Source organism: Ovis canadensis, chromosome 20, assembly GCF_042477335.2.
Source record: "Ovis canadensis isolate MfBH-ARS-UI-01 breed Bighorn chromosome 20, ARS-UI_OviCan_v2, whole genome shotgun sequence".
Lineage (NCBI taxonomy): Eukaryota > Metazoa > Chordata > Mammalia > Artiodactyla > Bovidae > Ovis > Ovis canadensis.
The window spans coordinates 57,635,250-57,652,557 of record NC_091264.1 but is presented as its reverse complement, the minus strand read 5'-3'; the positions used below and the strand labels follow the sequence as shown (position 1 = coordinate 57,652,557).

General features: G+C 49.6%; 1 protein-coding gene across 1 annotated transcript in view; it reads right to left on the bottom strand.

Moving 5' to 3' along the window:
• The window catches only part of GFOD1 (Gfo/Idh/MocA-like oxidoreductase domain containing 1), a 97,038-nt gene extending 85,848 nt beyond the window's left edge, over window positions 1–11,190 (bottom strand). Inside the window, exon 1 of the mRNA XM_069563018.1 lies at window positions 10,239–11,190. Coding sequence (XP_069419119.1) covers window positions 10,239–10,491 — 253 coding nt within the window. The 5' untranslated portion in view covers window positions 10,492–11,190. The remainder of the gene's footprint in view (window positions 1–10,238) is intronic.
• Between the last annotated feature and the right edge of the window lie 6,118 nt (window positions 11,191–17,308).

Here is a 17,308-nt window from a genome sequence, read left to right as displayed (position 1 = left end):
GTCCTTGCAAAGGCTTATCTTCTCTCAAGAACAAAGATTGTATCTTACTATCTCGAGTATTGCTCACCACAGCTACAGCCATTCAAAGGCACTTATTAAATAGAAATGGTTGGGGGGAGGACTCTCTCTCCAGACACTGGGCAAAATAAATGATTGAAAGTTCCTGGCGCACCTCTCAAAAAAAAAAAAAAAATCTTTGAATTCGGAAAGGTCCTCAAAGGATGTTTAGAGTACCATCAGGGCCCTGGGCAACTCAGGAGCCCTCATCATCAGCATCTGCTCACATGACTGTCTCGCTGTTTTCAATAATGAACCATTTCAATGAATATTTGGCAAAGCTAATTTCACTTGGGTTGGAGAATTAGTTCAGCTGTATCTAGTTTCAAAATCAAAAATAAAGAGTAGCATTTAAAACTCCCCAAAACCTACCCTAAGTTAACAACAAAATCATAAAACCATTGCTTCCACCTCAATAATAAGATAACAACCCAATTTAAAAATGGTTAAGAGATTTGAATAGACATTTCACCAAAGAAGATATATGACTAATAAGCACATGAATAGGTGCCGGACATTATTAGTCATTAGGAAAATGCAAATCAAAATCACGAGATACCATTATGCACTGACTATAACAGCGACAAGTGGAAAGACTGACAATATCAATGTTGGTGATGATGTATGGAAATTAGAATTCTCCCACATAGCTGGTAGGAATATAAAATAGTGCAGCTACTTTAGAAAATACTTTGGCAGTTTCTTAAGTTAAATATACATACTATGCACATATGCTTAGTCACTCAGTGGTGTCTGACTCTTTGAGACCCCATGGACTGCAGCCCTTCAGGTTCCTCTGTCCATGGGATTTCCCAGGCAAGAACACCAGAGGGGGCTGCCATTCCCTTCTCCAGGGCATATTCCTGACCCAGGAGTGGAACCCAGGTCTTCTGCATTGCACGCAGATTCTTTACTGTCTGAGCCACCATGTAACCCATCAATTTCACTCCTAGATATCTAGTCAAAAGAAATGAAAACATGGGTCTATAAAAGACTTTTATGCAAATGTTCATCGCAGCATTATTTATAATAGCTAAAAACTAGAAATACAAATACCCATCAAATGGTGAATGGATAAAACAAAATGTGTTCTACGTATATAATACAATATAATTCGGCAATTAGAAAAAACAATGAACTCCTGATACATGCAACAGAATGATGGATATCAAAAACATGCAAGGTGAACAAAGCCAGGCTTAAAAGACTACACTTATATGATTCCATTTATACAAAATTCCTAGGAAAGGCAAACTGTTAGCAGATCAGTGGTTGCCTGGTGCTAGGGGTGGGAAAGGGGGACTGGCCAAAAACAAGCATGAGGAAATGTCGGAGGATGTTGAAGTGTTTGAAGCTTTTGGTGGTGATAGTTTCACAAGCAAACCTACATTTACTAAAACCTGCGTTTACTAAAAATCATAAAATCATTTACAACGGTGAATTTATGATTAAATATAAAGCACGTCTCAGTAAAGCTGTTTTGCCTTTTTTTTTTTTAAGTAATGCTAAAGCTGCAAACCAACTTAATTTGGGGCTTCAAAACTGGATAGTTTCAGTTTATGGATATTAAAGCTAACTAAGAGAGCATCTCAGTACCCTAAGGGCTATTCTAGTTGGAAATTGGAAATTTAAAAAACAATTCATATCATTTAATGTAAAGTTACTTTTCCGCAATTTTTCATACTCACTAACAATTCTCAGGGAAAGTCTAGAGGCTTCCCTGGTGGTCCAGTGGCTAAGATTCCACACTCCCAATGCAGGGAGCCCTGGGTTTGATCTCTGGTTGGGGAACTGGATCCCACATGACGCAACTAAGACCTAGAGCAGCCAAATAAATAAATAAACTTTTTTAAAAATAAAGTCTAAACCCCAAGGCATCCCAGACTTGCCCAAACCTGACAGACCAGTTCCCCCACAGCCCTGCTGACAGGTCGAGGGCTGTTAGGGCGAGGGGTCCACGAGACTCCCAGCCGGGAGTGTGGGAAAAGTCTTTTCACAGCAAGGAACTCCCCCGCACCCACCCAACATCTTCCAGCTTCTGAGCAAGGCTCAGTGAGTGCGTGTGTGCTGAGTCTCTTCAGTCGTGTCCGACTCTTTGTGACTCTATGGACTGCAGCCGGCCAGGCTCCTCTGTCCCTGGGACTCTCCAAGCAAGACTACTGGAGTGGGTTGCCATGCCCTCTTTCAGGGGATCTTCCCAACCCAGGGATCAAACCTGCATCTTTTATGTCTCCTGCATTAGCAAATGGGTTCTTTACCACTAGCGTCACCTGGGAAGCCCCAGGGATCCACACCTATCAGCCGAGTTCCCCACAGCAGCTTCTCCTAGTCTTTCTAGACCCACACTCCGGCCAGGTCTGCCAGGCATCTCCTTGCCCAAATCCCCTGGCCAGGTGGCCTTGGTCCAGCTGAAATCTGTACTTGTCCGAATTCTCCAGAGAAACAGGATCAATAGAATATGGATAAATAGAGAGCGAGGTTTAATTTTAAGGAATTGGCTCATGCCATGAAGAGGACTGGCAAGTTCTAAAATTTACAGGACAGGCCAGCAGGCTGGAAACTGGGGAAAAGCTGATGTTGCCATTTCCAGTAGGAAAGCGGTCTGAAAGCAGAAATGCTCCTTTCTCGGGGGCCTCAGTCTTTCCTGACTCCTGACTCCTTCGAGGCCTTAAGCTAATACTTGAACTCAAAGGGTCTCTGCCTCCTGGTGGTCCTCTGCTGATACATGCCATGCAAGAGGTGCTCTGTGAAGATCTGCAAACCTACATAAAACTCCATGGAGATGGTCATGTTCATCTACTCTCCCATTACCTACCTAAACCCATGTGCATCCTAAATTTAGTGATAATGACAAGGTTGGCATCATTTGATCCCCATATATATTTTTCTCTCTACTGTTTTACCATGGTCATTGCAACAGCACCAAAATGCCAAATATGCAATTTCACAAAGTAGATAAAGAACCTCCATCATCAAGAAACATCCACAGCTGTAAAATCTTTAACCAAATCTGTGTTCTTATCACCAGCACCTGTGTGGAGTGTGGACTGGCTCAGAATGACCACTCATAATCCCTCCACCTCTGCCCTTCAGTAGACTGGTCCCTGCAGCATTTTGTGATGCAGCCTCCACATCGTGAGAGAACCGCCAAAAAGGCTGGGTCAGGAGAAAGCATCAGGCAGGAACAGGAACACCTGGGGGCGGGGAGGACTTCCCTTTTCAGGCGGCGAGACAAGTAATTTTTGTGTTTGGGAGCTGCATGTGGACAGTGTTCCACCCACTACATGGGCGCAGGAGGCAGAGGAGGCTGCTTGAGAGAAATGCTTGATAAAGGCAACACACAGAGAAGAGCAGAACTCAAAATGGTGAAATTCCAGGAGTTCGTGGGTTCCAGGTACCTACGGAGACCCAGCAACATCCCTGCCCCGAACTCCATGAGGTGCCCTGCATCCTTCCCACAAGTGATGCTAAATCTTCCCAGAGGACGGTGAGCGCCTGGAAACACACCATCAGCACTTTGGAGACCACATATCTGTGAAGCCAGGACTGGATTTTCAGCACGGACGCCATCGGAAGCCTAGTTTATGCACATTCCCTTTTTAAAATAAGGAAACTTCAAACTCTACTTTCTGAATCTAGCAGGAAGGAGTCATCTCATCAGAAAATGAGGGGGAAAGTATCTCCAGAAATACCACGTGGGACTGTCTAAATTACTGACCACACTGGGGTGAGGTAGAACCAACATTTACTGAGCTGACGCAGACAAAGGGAGGTGGGGGGGTGCAGTGAGCATGGACTAAGTCTTTATCTTGCCTCCCACATTTAAACTGCCACACCAACTCTATATGATAGTATCCTTAACTCCATTTTATTGATGAAAAAACTGAGGCTCACAAAGGGTGTTACCTCTGCCAAAGCCACACAGTTGTAACCTGCCAACCTTTCCCAACATTGGTTACTTTTATGTATCACCACATCTTAAATCATAAGGCTCTTTGATGGATCAGGATGTCCTTGAATCAAAATAGAGAACTAATTGCCTATTTCTTTCTCAGTGAAACCTTTAAAACACGCTATTTACTTTCACTTTTTTTGGGGGGGGATGCGAGGTTCTTTCCCAGTTTCAGGTATCAAAATGTCCAACTTCTTCATTTGGCTTCTCCCCGCTCCAAAATAAACTTCTGCAGAGTTGTACGTTTGCAAAGCCAGATACCATCAACAATCATTCACCTGAGCCTAATTTCAGTTAGATGAAATGAGGCTGGTGATGCTTGACTTTTCCTAACAGTAAATAGAGTCATTTCTTTCATTTACATAAAGCCCCAGAGCTTTCTCAACTCTACACCAAATCAATAGACCGAAATAATTTCTCTCTGTGCTCAGGGGCAGACACTCAGAGGAAAATGCAATTGCCTTTACTACAGTCTTCAGACAGGAATAGATGGAGAACAGACCCTGAAGGAAAAACAGGAAATGGAGGGTTTGCTGGAGTTTCAGAACGGTTACTATCAACTCCAAGTACACCGTGTGGTTATCTGCAGCCGTATCTCTGCTCGTGTGGCAACGGTGACCGAGGGGGCCCTGTTTCCTCCCCACTCTCTCAGGCCTGTCCCCGCAGCCCTCCTCAACCTTGAGCAATTTGCTGACACTGTGAAGTAGGGCAGAAAAGGACACAGTGCTCCCAGTCCGCAGCTAATGATGCCAAACAAGTTGGGGCAAGATCAGAGTGGAGCAAGTTCAAGGCTCAATGAAACCCTACAGCCTTATTTAAAGCAGCATCCATCCCAGGGGGAGACCTCCCCAAAGGAGCCTGCACTGTTTTCTCTAAAAATCGGGGCAGGGACCATGAGAACAGATGTTGCCTTGTGACACGTAAAGGCAACAGGTATTTTAACACAGTTCCCCTGCCAGCTTAACAACTCATGGTGGGGGACGCCTTGTTTTCCCAAAGGCAGAGAACCATCACACTTCTGTGTCTGGCTGCTACAGCATCCGTGCCACCTGAGAGCTGGATGGAAATTTTGCATCTTGGGTCCCACCCTGGAATCTGCATTTTGACAAGATCCCCAACCACAAATTAATGTTTGCAAGGTACCAGGCTACTGCACACCGGACAAAAATGTTCTGTATTTACCGACACATCCTGTTGATAAGCAGAGCATTCATTCATTCGATGAAAGGCATTCATTTGGCAATCAAGAAATATTTATAGCATGCCTATGATGTGACTCAGTGCCTGGCACCGTCTAGGGGAGATAAGGCAACCCGGTGAGTCAAGCAGACAAAGGCCCTACCACCTCGAAGAACTTACATTCTAACTGCGCAGACAAATAGCAAATAGAAGAATAAGCAAACACGTAAAAGAGATTATCACCACCTTTGATAAAGAATCCATGTATTTATCCTTTGAGCACACTGGCCTGCAAGCAAAATGCCATATGCACTAGATTATTCATTACAGATTTGTATAAGCAAAAGGTAGGAAACAACTGAAATGTTGAGTCACGCTGCTGCTGCTGCTAAGTCACTTCAGTCGTGTCTGACTCTGTGCGACCCCAGAGACGGCAGCCCACCAGGCTCCCCCATCCCTGGGATTCTCCAGGCAAGAACACTGGAGTGGGTTGCCATTTCCTTCTCCAATGTGTGAAAGTCACTTAGTCGTGTCCGACTCCTAGCAACCCCATGGACTGTAGCCTACCAGGCTCCTCCGTCCATGGGATTTTCCAGGCAAGAGTACTGGAGTGGGGTGCCATTGCCTTCTCCTGAGTGCTTAAATAAATTCTGGTTTATCCATACAGTGAAATGCCATGCAGCCAAAAACAGGAAGACCAGGACTTTTACCCTCTGAGTTTCCCATATATGTATGTATGTGTGCACGCTCAGTTGCTCAGTCATATCCTACTCTTTTCGACTCCATGGACTGTAGCCCACTAGGCTCCTCTGTCCATGGAATTTTCTAGGCAAGAACGGGAGTGGGGTTCCATTTCCTACTCCAGGGGATCTTCCCCACCCAGGGATTGAACTGGTGTCTCCTACATTGGCAGGTGGATTCTCTACCACGAGCCACCTGGGAAGTCTAGTGTAGACTTTCAAAATCTTCAAAAGGGACATAAAAACTTATAACCATGATTACCACCAGTTGAATGACAGGGATTACAGGACACTTCCTCCTCATTGTGTACTATTTTGAATGTGTTAGAGCTTTTCAAATTTGTGCCATCTGAATACATAACCTACTTAAAATAACTGAATTAAGGCTAGTTTTTACACAGATGCTTTAATGTGAGTGCAAGAAAAGATGGAGGTACATAGTGCTGAGACTCGGGGAGTGGGGGTTGGGTCAAGATTGAGGAAGGGGCAGGATTTCAGGAAGAGGTACCACCGGGGCTGAACCTGGAAGGGTGAAACAGGCATCCATCACACACATGAGGCAGAAGGGAGTTCCTGACAGAGGCGTGGACGCAGGAACAAAAGAGGATCTTTCCAGGAAACCCGCAGTTTGGTTTAGTTGCAGGGCATGGGGTTCCAGAACCACCAGCAGGACATGAGGCTGGACAGAGGCAAGGTCTTGCCTGCTGTGCCAAGAAGTTGGGGCTTTTCTTCGAAGTGATGAAAGCGGGGAGTTTGCAACTCTTCGAGGTTATTCCAGCAGCAGCGTGGAAGGTAGACAGAGGCAGGGGTGGAGGCGGGCAGACTGGAGCCTAATTCAGATGAGATAAGGGGCTAGTTCCTTCTTCAGGGGAAGCAATGACGTAGACGAGGCAACAGACGTGAGAACAGTGGGGAGTCGGCATCAACCAGACTTAGGAACTGATTCCATCAGAGGGGTAGACACAAATAAAGGATAATGCCAACCATCTCACCTGGGCTGCCACTCTCTAAGAAGGAAGTGAGGCAAAGGAGCAAATTTAGGAGATGGGAGAGGAAGGCATGACTACTTCTGGGGAGGTGGGGGAAGCACAGTGGGAGGTTCACATCTCTAGCTGTATGTCCTTGAGAAATTCGACTCCAGCCCCTTCTGTAAAGTAGGGCCAATAGTCAAGCTAGAGGATTATTTTAGTCATGAAATGAAACATGTCATAGACCACACCTACCCCATTGCACATAGTAGGGATGTGACAAGAGGCAGCCCGGACGCTGTAGAAATTATACGTTGTAGAAAAATGTCTCCAACAGAGAAACGCTAAGTTCGCTAAGGTAGGGATTTCAGGTCAGTTTTTGGAAATCAGTGGAGGATGCTGTGGTTCAATCAATTGCAAGTTTTGCGTCTCCATCCTGGCCACTGCCCCTCACCTCTGACCAGTATGGATGGAGGGCACAGATCTCTTGCCATTGCTGGGCAAGCAACTCAAAGAAGGATAAGAAGAGGAGGCCAGGACCAACCAAGCTTGGCTTGTTTCAATTCCAGGCAAACACTAGTGTCTACAAACCCTCAACGGCCAGGCTGGCCCCATAGCTGTTTGGGGTTTTTCACTTCCTGTGTTGCATGCGTTCAACCTCCAACTGAGACAGTGCAGCGAACCGAGACGACCGACCATCGGGCACACGCAGGCACAATGGAAAGAAGTCAAGTCTCGCGATTTTCCAGTGAAGATGAAGCCTCGAATGAGCCCAATCCAATCATCTCTAAATCCAGAGCCTCCACATTGCCTACAATCAAAAGCAGGTGGTCTGATTACCTGTGAAATCAGGAATTTTAAATAATTTAAATGGCCAAGACTTACCATGAAAATATGAACACACCCCTCTTCCTTAGGCATGATTAAACCAAGTCTAACTTCTTTCGCCTCTGACACTTCGTTTTGAAAAGGTAACCCATCTCTGTCTCGTCAAGGGAAAAAAAAAAATCACAGGGATTTTTAAAAATAAGAACAGAAGAAGTATCCAGAAATGTATCATTTGTGCCACTTCTCTCAAAGCCAGAAAACCGGAACATCCCTGTTCCCCAAACTGCCGCCCTCCAGGAGCCATGCTCTGCAGTTGCTCTGTGGGCCTGACCTTCAGTGCTGAGCTGCCATGGGGTGCGGGGTGGGCAGGGGCACAGTGTTACAACAAGGTCTTTCTGATGTGATCAGTCATAAGCCCTTGAACAGAGACAGGGCTCAAGACGGATCTGTTTTGTATGTATTGCTCTTACAGATTTATGCTATAAGACAGTTATCATCCATTGAATATGCACAGCTCCATCGTGACCACAGAGGCTAGCTACCCAACATATATATTAGATCAAACAGAAAAGGAATATTGGCCAGAACCCAATGACATTACATTCAAAACCAAAGAAACCAGGCAACAAAAGTCAGAAACTTAATAAAATTTACGTGAAAACTGACAGCCGTGGACAGCCTCCTTAGATATCCTATCAGATGTCCCATCTGAGTCAACAACAGAATGGCCTGATAAACATGGTTTTCTAGGGAGAGCGTGTTCTACATCTGATCGTAGTTCTGGAAAGATAGAATTAAAATATATGTACATGTCACCAACCCTAAATCCATGCCTGTTTTTAAAAAAAAAACATTCTTTCCAAGATTGCATAAATTCCCACTGGTCTCTGGATGCTGTCTCTGCTCCTTCCCAGGGCTGCTCCTCCAGCTCTTCCCTAACATGGCATCCTGGGCTCTAAGCTGCGTCTCTTTTCCTGGCCAACAAAAATTCCAACTTTCAAGGGTGGGCAATGACATTTTCTCAGGCCCTAAGGAGCGAGCAGAGTCGGACACGACTGAAGAACAACAAAGGAGTGAGCAACCATCCAGGTTCATATAAGAACTGCTGATGGACAGCAAAACATGCACTTCTTCCTCTGGGCACGTCAGGGACTCTGATACTCTGCTCGGAGGTGGTCCAGTCTGCCTGGATTAGGTGGGGGAAACCAGCGATGATGGCTGTTAAGCTCATCCCCAACCTGCCTGTCACCAGGCCCTGGAACTACTCTTGCCAGGAATTAAGGAGGGCCCCTTGCATGTTCCCACGTGACGCTGGCAGCCTCTGGAACTACTGCATTCATCCCTAAATTACTAAGCTGTTACTGTTGAGTCGCTAAGTCCTGTCTGACTCTTTTGCCATCCCGCGGACTTAACCACCTGATGCGAAGAACTGACTCACTAGAAAAGACCCTGATGCTGGGAAAGATTGAAGGCGGGAGAAGAAGGGGACAGCAGAGGATGAGATGGTTGGATGGCATCACCGACTGGATGGACGTGAGTTTGAGCAAGCTCGGAGAGTTGGTGATGGACAGGGAGGCCTGGCGTGCTGGCAGTCCATGGGGTCACAAAGAGCCAGACACGACTGAGCGACTGAACTGAACTGACTGCATCCTACCAGGTTCCTCTGTCCAAAGGATTTTCCAGGCAAGAATACTGGAGTGGGGTGCCATTCCCTCCTCCATCGAACCCAAGTCTCCTGCATAGGCAGGCGGATTCTTTACCACTGAGCCACCTAGGAAGCCCTAAATTACTAAGATCCTACTCCAAAACAGCGCGGAAGTCAGTTATTGGGCAGCAGCACCTGAAAGTTAAGTCTTTCTGGTTTTATCAAGTAACTCCCAGACGTCCTAAAAGATACGCGCCCCACCCCCATCCCACCACTCCCACCATCCTAGCAAAGAGGAAATAATTCTCTGATTGTCACATCTCTAATCTCCCTCTAAACTAACAACGCCGCAGAAAGAAACAAACTATCCTAGCAGGGCGCCACAGCTACCGACAGTCAGGTAATCTATTGCCCGCAGGAAAACCCGAGACACGTGTGCGGCCCTTTATTCCGGCGTTCCTGGGCGCGCACCCGCCTCTCGCAGGCGCGCACGCAAACACACACATTCGGGCGCTACACACACACAGCTGGCGACTTAGTTTTGTCTTCCTGCGAGCGGCTCATCCCCAGTCCTAAGCATTTCCTCCGCCTGATCGAGTTCCCCGGAACCCGCGCCTCCTCCAGCCTCCGCGCCACGCACGTGGGAAAGCGCGCCCGAGTGGTGCCAGAACGGAGGAGGGAAGCGTAGGTGTGGGGAAGGCCAGGGATGACGGCGGCGAAAGCTCCGAGTGGGATGTGGGATCTCGGGTCCCCGAGGGCGCTGTAGGTGCCATGTAAGCTTCCGGGATGAAGAGGGGGCGAGGGGGAGAAAAGCAGCGGGGGAGGGAAGGCGAGAAGGGGCTGGAGGGAGGTGGGGAGGGGTCGCTCACCCAGAGTCTTGACGGCGATCTGCCTGGTGAGGGGCGGCGGAAGGTTGATGCACACCAAGTCCACGTCCTGATGCAGGAGCACTTCGTCAATGCGGCTGGTGTAGAAGGGGACGCTCATCTCCTTGGCCAGCTCCTCCGCTTCCTCCTGCGTGCGGCCCCACAGCGCCTTCACCGCGAAGCCCTCGTCTTTCAGCAGCGGGATGATGACACGGGCCGTGAGGCTAGTGCCGAACACGCCTACCCCGGGAAGCATGGCTGCTCCGATCCGCCTGGTTCGGCGTTAGCTCGGGATCTCCGCTCGAACACGCGCGCGCACACACCGCACACAAATGCACACACACACACCCCTCTAGACAGTCTGGCACCCGGCTCGCCGCGGTGCGCCAGCCACCGTGCACCGGGCAGGGCGCCCGGGTGCCCAAGAACGCACCGAGCTGCAGAAGGAGCGGGCTCGGGCGTCTCAGCTCGGTGACCGCTGCTGTGTCAGCCACGCGAGGCTCTGGTCCTTCCCAGAGGCGGCGGCAGGCACCCCGCCGGGACGCCAGAGGCCCCGAAGCCCCGCGGAACCCGGGCTCAGGCGGCTCCCCCGTGGCAGCGCCGGCCGGTTGCGTGCGCCCCGCCGAGGCCGCTCCATGGCCGGCTCATCCCCGCGCGCCCGCGCCGCCGCAGCCGGGGACCGGCTCTCTCCCCCGCGCGCGTAGTTTACCGCAGCCGGCGAGTCGCACGCACAAGCCTCGACCGGACCGGCCAGGCTGCGGGGGGGGGGGGGGGGGGGGGGGGTCCCAGTCCTCGCTGCCCGCCGCTCCAAAGGAAATAAACCGGCGGCCACCGGCAGGCCGGCTAAGCAGGAGGCTCGGAGGGCGCCGGGCGCGGATGCGGAACGGCAGAGCAGCGGCGGCCACGACCCGGCGCCAGCCTTCTCACGCTGCTGCCATGTTCGCTGGTCGGGGCCGGGCTCCGGGCTCCCGGCTCCCGCGGGCGCGAGGGCGGAGTTGGTGAGTTTGGCTGTCAGCGGCCGAGGGAGGCGGGGCCCTGGGGGTGCCTGCCCCGCCCCCGCCACAGCGCCGCTCGCCATTGGCCGCCGCGCGCCGTCCCCGCCCCCGCGCCGCCGGGGCCCCGGGTGCGCGCTGCGCCCTGGCCAGCACTCGCGCGGCTCCTCCCCGGCCCCGCCTCGCTCGCCTCCAGCCTCGCTCATCTCCGCTTTCTTCACCCTCCGCCACCTCTTTCATCCTATCCTCGCCTCTTCCCAAACCCCGCCCCGAACAAGCCAAAATAAGTGTATCGAGGCAGGGCGCGCCCCATCAGGCTAGTCGTCGGTGCCTTGGAAGAGAGCAGAGGGCGCCGGAGCCCCGAGGGGAGGCCAGGGGAGGCGGTCAGGTGTGAGCAGCGAGTCATTACTACCTCCGCTCCGGGAACCACGCCGGACAAGCTCTCCTCGCATGCTCCCTTAATCCCCACACCGACCCTAAGATTATAGGGAAACCCATAAAACCGATGATGTAACTGAGTCCTGGGAAGAATCAAGGACTCGCGCAAGGTTGCACAACAGGTAAACCACAGGCCTGGAGATGGAATCCTGGCTCCGGAGCTTGGGCGGCGAGCCGGGGGCGTTCTCCTCCTCTCCAACAGGGCCTCTGATCGTGCGCCACCCTCTCCCGGCCGCGCACGCAAGGTCCAGCCACCTGCCTCCCAGACAGTCTCATCTTGATAAGTTCTGCTTCCCCGGGGGGCCGGCGGCCCGCCGTGGGAAAAAAAGGGTCCCCGAAACGGCTGCGGCACTTGTATGTCGCGTCTGGGTTTGGAGACAAGAGTGGGTCGCTCGGCCAGAGGCCTCGCCAGCCTCTCGCCTCGCGCTTTGGCTCCTTCGACATCAATTTCCGGGCCCTCCGCTCGCTTGTCCCCCCACCTCAACCCTCAGCTGCCTCCCGGAGCCCTCGTGGAATAGCCGTGGCGGGCAGGCCGAGGCTGACCCCGCGCCCCACGAGCGGTGGGGACCCTGCGCGTGTGTGGTTTCAGGCCCTATCTTCGACACCCCTCACTCGGCCTGCCTGGCTCGTGGTAAGCGCTCCATAAACATTTGGTAAATGAATGAATGAATGCTCACTGAATACCCCCTTTGCGCCCACCTGGTGCTAGGAGGGTTGACTCAAGCTGAAAGGCATGGGACCTGGCCTCTAGTTTAAAGTTTCTGGAAAGGTCGGGCATCCTGTCAGTTTCGTCTTCAGCATTCAACGTGGCACAAGGTCCGCCTGAACGCATGAGTGAAAAGCATAATACTCGGAAGCTTTAAACCAGCTTGTAACAACTGGCAATGAGGCCGGGTGCCTTGGAGAGAGCAGGATACCAAAAAAAAAAAAAAAAGCTTGTAACAATGCTGGGAGGAGGCTGACCTCAGGGCATTAGAAGAAATGCACGCAGGACACAGGACTGGGGCGGCTGAGAAGAAAGCGGTGTGGCCATCAATACTGTCAGGCTTCTTGAGAGCAGAGGTTTTCCAAGAAGGAGGCAGGCAAGCCCGAGGGGGCGGGGGAGGGGGAGGTGCAGGGGGTGGCAGGGGGGCAGGCACTGAGGTTAGACAGGAGACAGACTGAGTGACCTGGCAGCTCAGTACCCAGAGGCCAGGTCACTCATCAAAGATGGCACCACTCATAGGCAACAGGGGACATGGGGCTTGGCATAGGGGCTGGAAACAGAACTGGAGCACCTGGGGTTGGCGCCTGGCTGGAGTATTAATTAGCTATGAAGCAAACGTGTTCACCTCTCTGGGCCAGATTCTGTGAAATGGGAGAAATCATGGTATAGACTACTAAGGATTTGGGAGGATTATATGAGCTAGTTTTATAAAGTCCTTAGAATTTTGCCTGGCACATAATAAGCGCTACATAAATGTTAAAGTAATGTGGAGAGTGGTCTTTTATCAACATCGTTCCTTGATGTGATGTGAGACATGCTTGTACATGAGCAGCAACATCTAGCCAATAAAAAAAGTTGTGATTCTGTTCTTTTAAAGGGAAGTCTATCCCTAGCTGCTGTGTGAATAAAAATAAACCTTCCATCTACATGATATGAAAAGAAAATGATCACATTTGATTCTCATAAGAAACGTGTAAAATAAACACGACCCCCATTTCACAGAAGATAAAACTGAATCCCGGCAGCAACTCAAGCTTAACGGTCTAAAACAGAAGGCTTCGTTTCCAACCCACCTCCCAAACTATTGCTCCTTCAATTATCCCCATCTCCACAAATGGCACTGCCAGCCCACCAGTTGGCCCAAAGCCTTGGAACCATTCAGGACTCCTCTCTTACACGCTCTACAGCCAAGCATCAGCACATGTCTGCCCTTCTTACACAGCACTTAAGAGTCTGACCGTACCTCTGCCATCACGGGGAACCTGATTCCTCATCATCATCACTACCTGGACCACGCCATCTGCCTCCTCAATGCTCTACCTGCTTACACTCTTCCTCCTCATTGTATGCGCCACTTAGCAGCCAGAGTGATCTTTTAAAAGATGAGTCAGACCGTTTCCCACCAGGCTTAACATCTCCCATGGCCTCATCATCTCCCATGGCCTCAGGATGGCCTGAAAAGCTCTACTGGACTCACCCATCCTCCCGCCCCCTATCCCCCCTACCCCCTCAACCCCGCCTCATCTGTCTCCTCCCAGTTTCTGCCCCACACCCTACACCCTAGCACACTGGCTGCCTCACTGTGCACTCCACAGACAGCCTGTCCTCTTCCCTGAGGCCTTTGAACTCGCCACTCCTCTGCCCACTCGCACCCTCTACTCCGCCACGTATCCGTGTGGCCCACTCACTGACTTTACCCAGGTCTCTGCTCAGATGTCCCCTCCTCAGTCGCCTTGCCTGACCATCCTATCTAAGATGACCTCTGTCACGTTTCATCCCTTTGTCTGACTGTATTTTACTTTACAGCTCCTCTCACCACCTTGCATTGTATTAGATCCCTGTTTATCTGTTTATCATCTGTTTGTCTCAATAGACTATTAAACTCACTGAGATTAGAAGCTTGTGTGTCTTGTTCATTGCTGAATCCCCCAGTGCCTAAAATTTGTATCTGGCCCCTGCTGGACAATATATATTTGTTGGTCAAATGTTTACACGTGGTTCTTCTAACAGCTATGTACTATTATGAGGATTGTGTAAGTTTGTATTTATAAACCCTTTAGAACTGTGCCAAGTGCCATATGCAAGAATGGTTCAGGCCCTGGAGAAGTAAGGCTGAGAACCGTGATACTCCTGCCCCTGATGGCCTGTTGATTGGGAACATGAATTACATGGCAATACAGTCACCTGGGCCAAGGTAGGGGCCTGCAGAGGGTAACTTGGGAGCAGAGAAAGTGAAACTGAAAAGTGAAAGTGAAGTCGCTCAGTCGTGTCCGACTCTTTGCGACCCCGTGGACTGTAGCCCACTAGGCTCCTCCATCCATGGGATTCTCCAGGCAAGAATACTGGAGTGGATTGCCATTTCCTTCTCTGGGGGATCTTCCCGACCCAGGGATTGAACCCAGGTCTCCCGCATTGCAGGCAGACGCTTTAACCTCTGAGCAGCAGGGAAGCCCTTAGGGAGCAGCGAAGAGCTTGGAAATCAGATTGGGAAGCCTTGGAAGACTTGCAGAGAGGGGAGTGGGCTGAACCCAGGCTTTGAAAGACTTGCTGGAGTTAGCTAGAAGAAAGAGGGGAGGAGATTCCAGACAGAGGGAGATGGAAAACAAGCTAACTCAAGGTGGGAGGGGGAAGCACTGAAAGACTCCGAGCAGACAGTGCTCAGTCAGATTGCATTTGAGAACCATTGCTCAAGGCTCTGTAGTGGAGGGTAGATTGTACTCATCACAGCCCTGCGAGGAGACCACTGCAGTCATCGGAGAGTGAAGGAAGGAGGTTGAGTGAAGGCAGCAGGCAGGGGGCTGGCGATGGGGCCACAGGTGCCTGTGATAAACCAGGCGCTTTGAGCTATTGTTTCATCACTAAGTCGTGTCTGACTCTTTTGTGACCCCGTGGACTGTAGCCTGCCTGGCTCCTCTGTCCATGGGATCTCCCACACAAGAATACTGGAGTGGGTTGCCGTTTCCTTAGGGAATGAAATCTCCGGGGCGTCCTTGCTAACTGGAAGCGGAATTGAGAGCAGTTGGGGCAACTTCCTGTCCTGGGAGAGTGGAGAAGCTGAGTGGACGTTTGTTTCTCACCAGCTCGGCAGGCTTGATCAGTACTGAGCTGGAAGGTCACACATCGATTCTGAGCTTCTGATAACACAGACCTTTGACCTTTGAACCTCTGTGCTTATACCATGATACCCTCCAAAACATCTTCTGGCTATTCCATATCTGCTCGAAAAATCCTCTCTCACCTCGATCCTGAATCCTAACACAACCTAACATTTTAAAATAGTTCTGAAAATAGGCCTAGAATTTTCTTTCCCTTCAATCCGTGGATTACCTGCCAACCTCTACTGTTTGCATTTGGGTGAAGATTCGAGGCCCATTTTAATTTCACATGATTGTCATGTGACTCCAAACAGAGCATCCTTAACCTTCTTTTAGAAATAAAAATAGAAAGGATTTATTTTTTATTCACAGCCCTCACATAATTATGAAATGGAATTTTTTTCATATTAGTTTAGTTTTAATGATAATTTTAAATAGTTTTCATTATAAAAGTCACTTACACATAATACAGAAATTTCAGAAAACAGGATGACATCCACCTTAATCTCTCTACCCTTACAAAGCTCCTGTAAATAATTTGGTTTATTTACTTTCACAATTTTGGAAATACTTTGATGAAAAAGAGAAAGCCTTGCTATTTGAATCTGTTTATTTCTTTGATACAAAGTAGAAACAGGCTTTGGTTATTTTTAGCTGAGTTATCCATAAATACTCAATATCCTTGTGAATCTTAGTATTTGTGGAATGAAATCCTTTTGCACTTGGTGGAAATAGAGCTTTTGCCAAGTTGAAAAACTAGCATAGTTACGACTGCCAATGATTCTAGAGCAATTCTAAACAGTTCTAATATGTATCATGCTGAAAGTTTTTCCCAAACTTATCTTCATTAGTAAACTCTTTTAAAATGCCTAGTCATCATTATACTTTCAGTTCAGGGGAGGGAGAATTGTTGTTGTTTTAAATATTTATTTTTATTCATTTGGCTGTGCCAGGTCTTAGCTGCAGCATATGGGATCTAGTGACCTGACCAGGGAGGGATCAAATCCAGGCCTCCTGCTTTGGAAGCAGAGAATCTTAGTCCCTGGACCACCAGGGAAGTCCTATTGTTACTGTTAATAGCTACCGTTTATTGGGTGTTTGTTATATATAAGGCATAAACTAAGCATGCTGTATGCATTTACGCCTCAGAGCTTTTTCAGATAAGTAAAATTATCCCCATTATTACAAATAAAGAAAAAGCTACATAAAAAAAGTAATTTGCCTGAGTGTGGTCGTAGAGGCGAGTAATTGACTAAAACCCCCTGATTCTACAAATCATAGCATTGGAACCTCTAAGCCTGGGTGGGCTGTAACTACAGTTAAATACAACAGTCTCTATTTTGCCCCAACAACAGGGCCCTTGGGCCTCTAGAGAAGATGGCGATGTCTTTCTTCCATTCCCCTAAAAGAGAGCCAGTGATCCCCAGAAAAGGGCTTCGCTAGTGCTGCCATCAAGGCCAAGAGCGAGGTGCCCGATGGCGCTGCTGCTCCTGGGGAGCAGGGCAGGGACAGGACTGTCCACTCCAGGATGCCCACAGTCCCCTCCTAACAGGGCTGACTCTCCCCCTCTTCTTTAAAAAATAATTTTTTATTTGTTTATATTTCTCTCTGGCCGTGCTGGGTCTTTATTGCTGCCAGGGCTTTCCTCTAGTTTCAGCAAGCAGGGGCTCCCTGCTAGTTGCACAGGCTTCTCACTGCCGTGGCTTCTCTTATTGCAGAGCGCGGGCTCTAGGGCTCAGGGGCTCAGCAGCTGTGGTTCCCGGGCTCTACAGCACAGGCTCAATTGTGGCGTACCAGTCCAGTTGGCCTGAGACCTGTGGGATTCTCCCGGATCAGGGATCG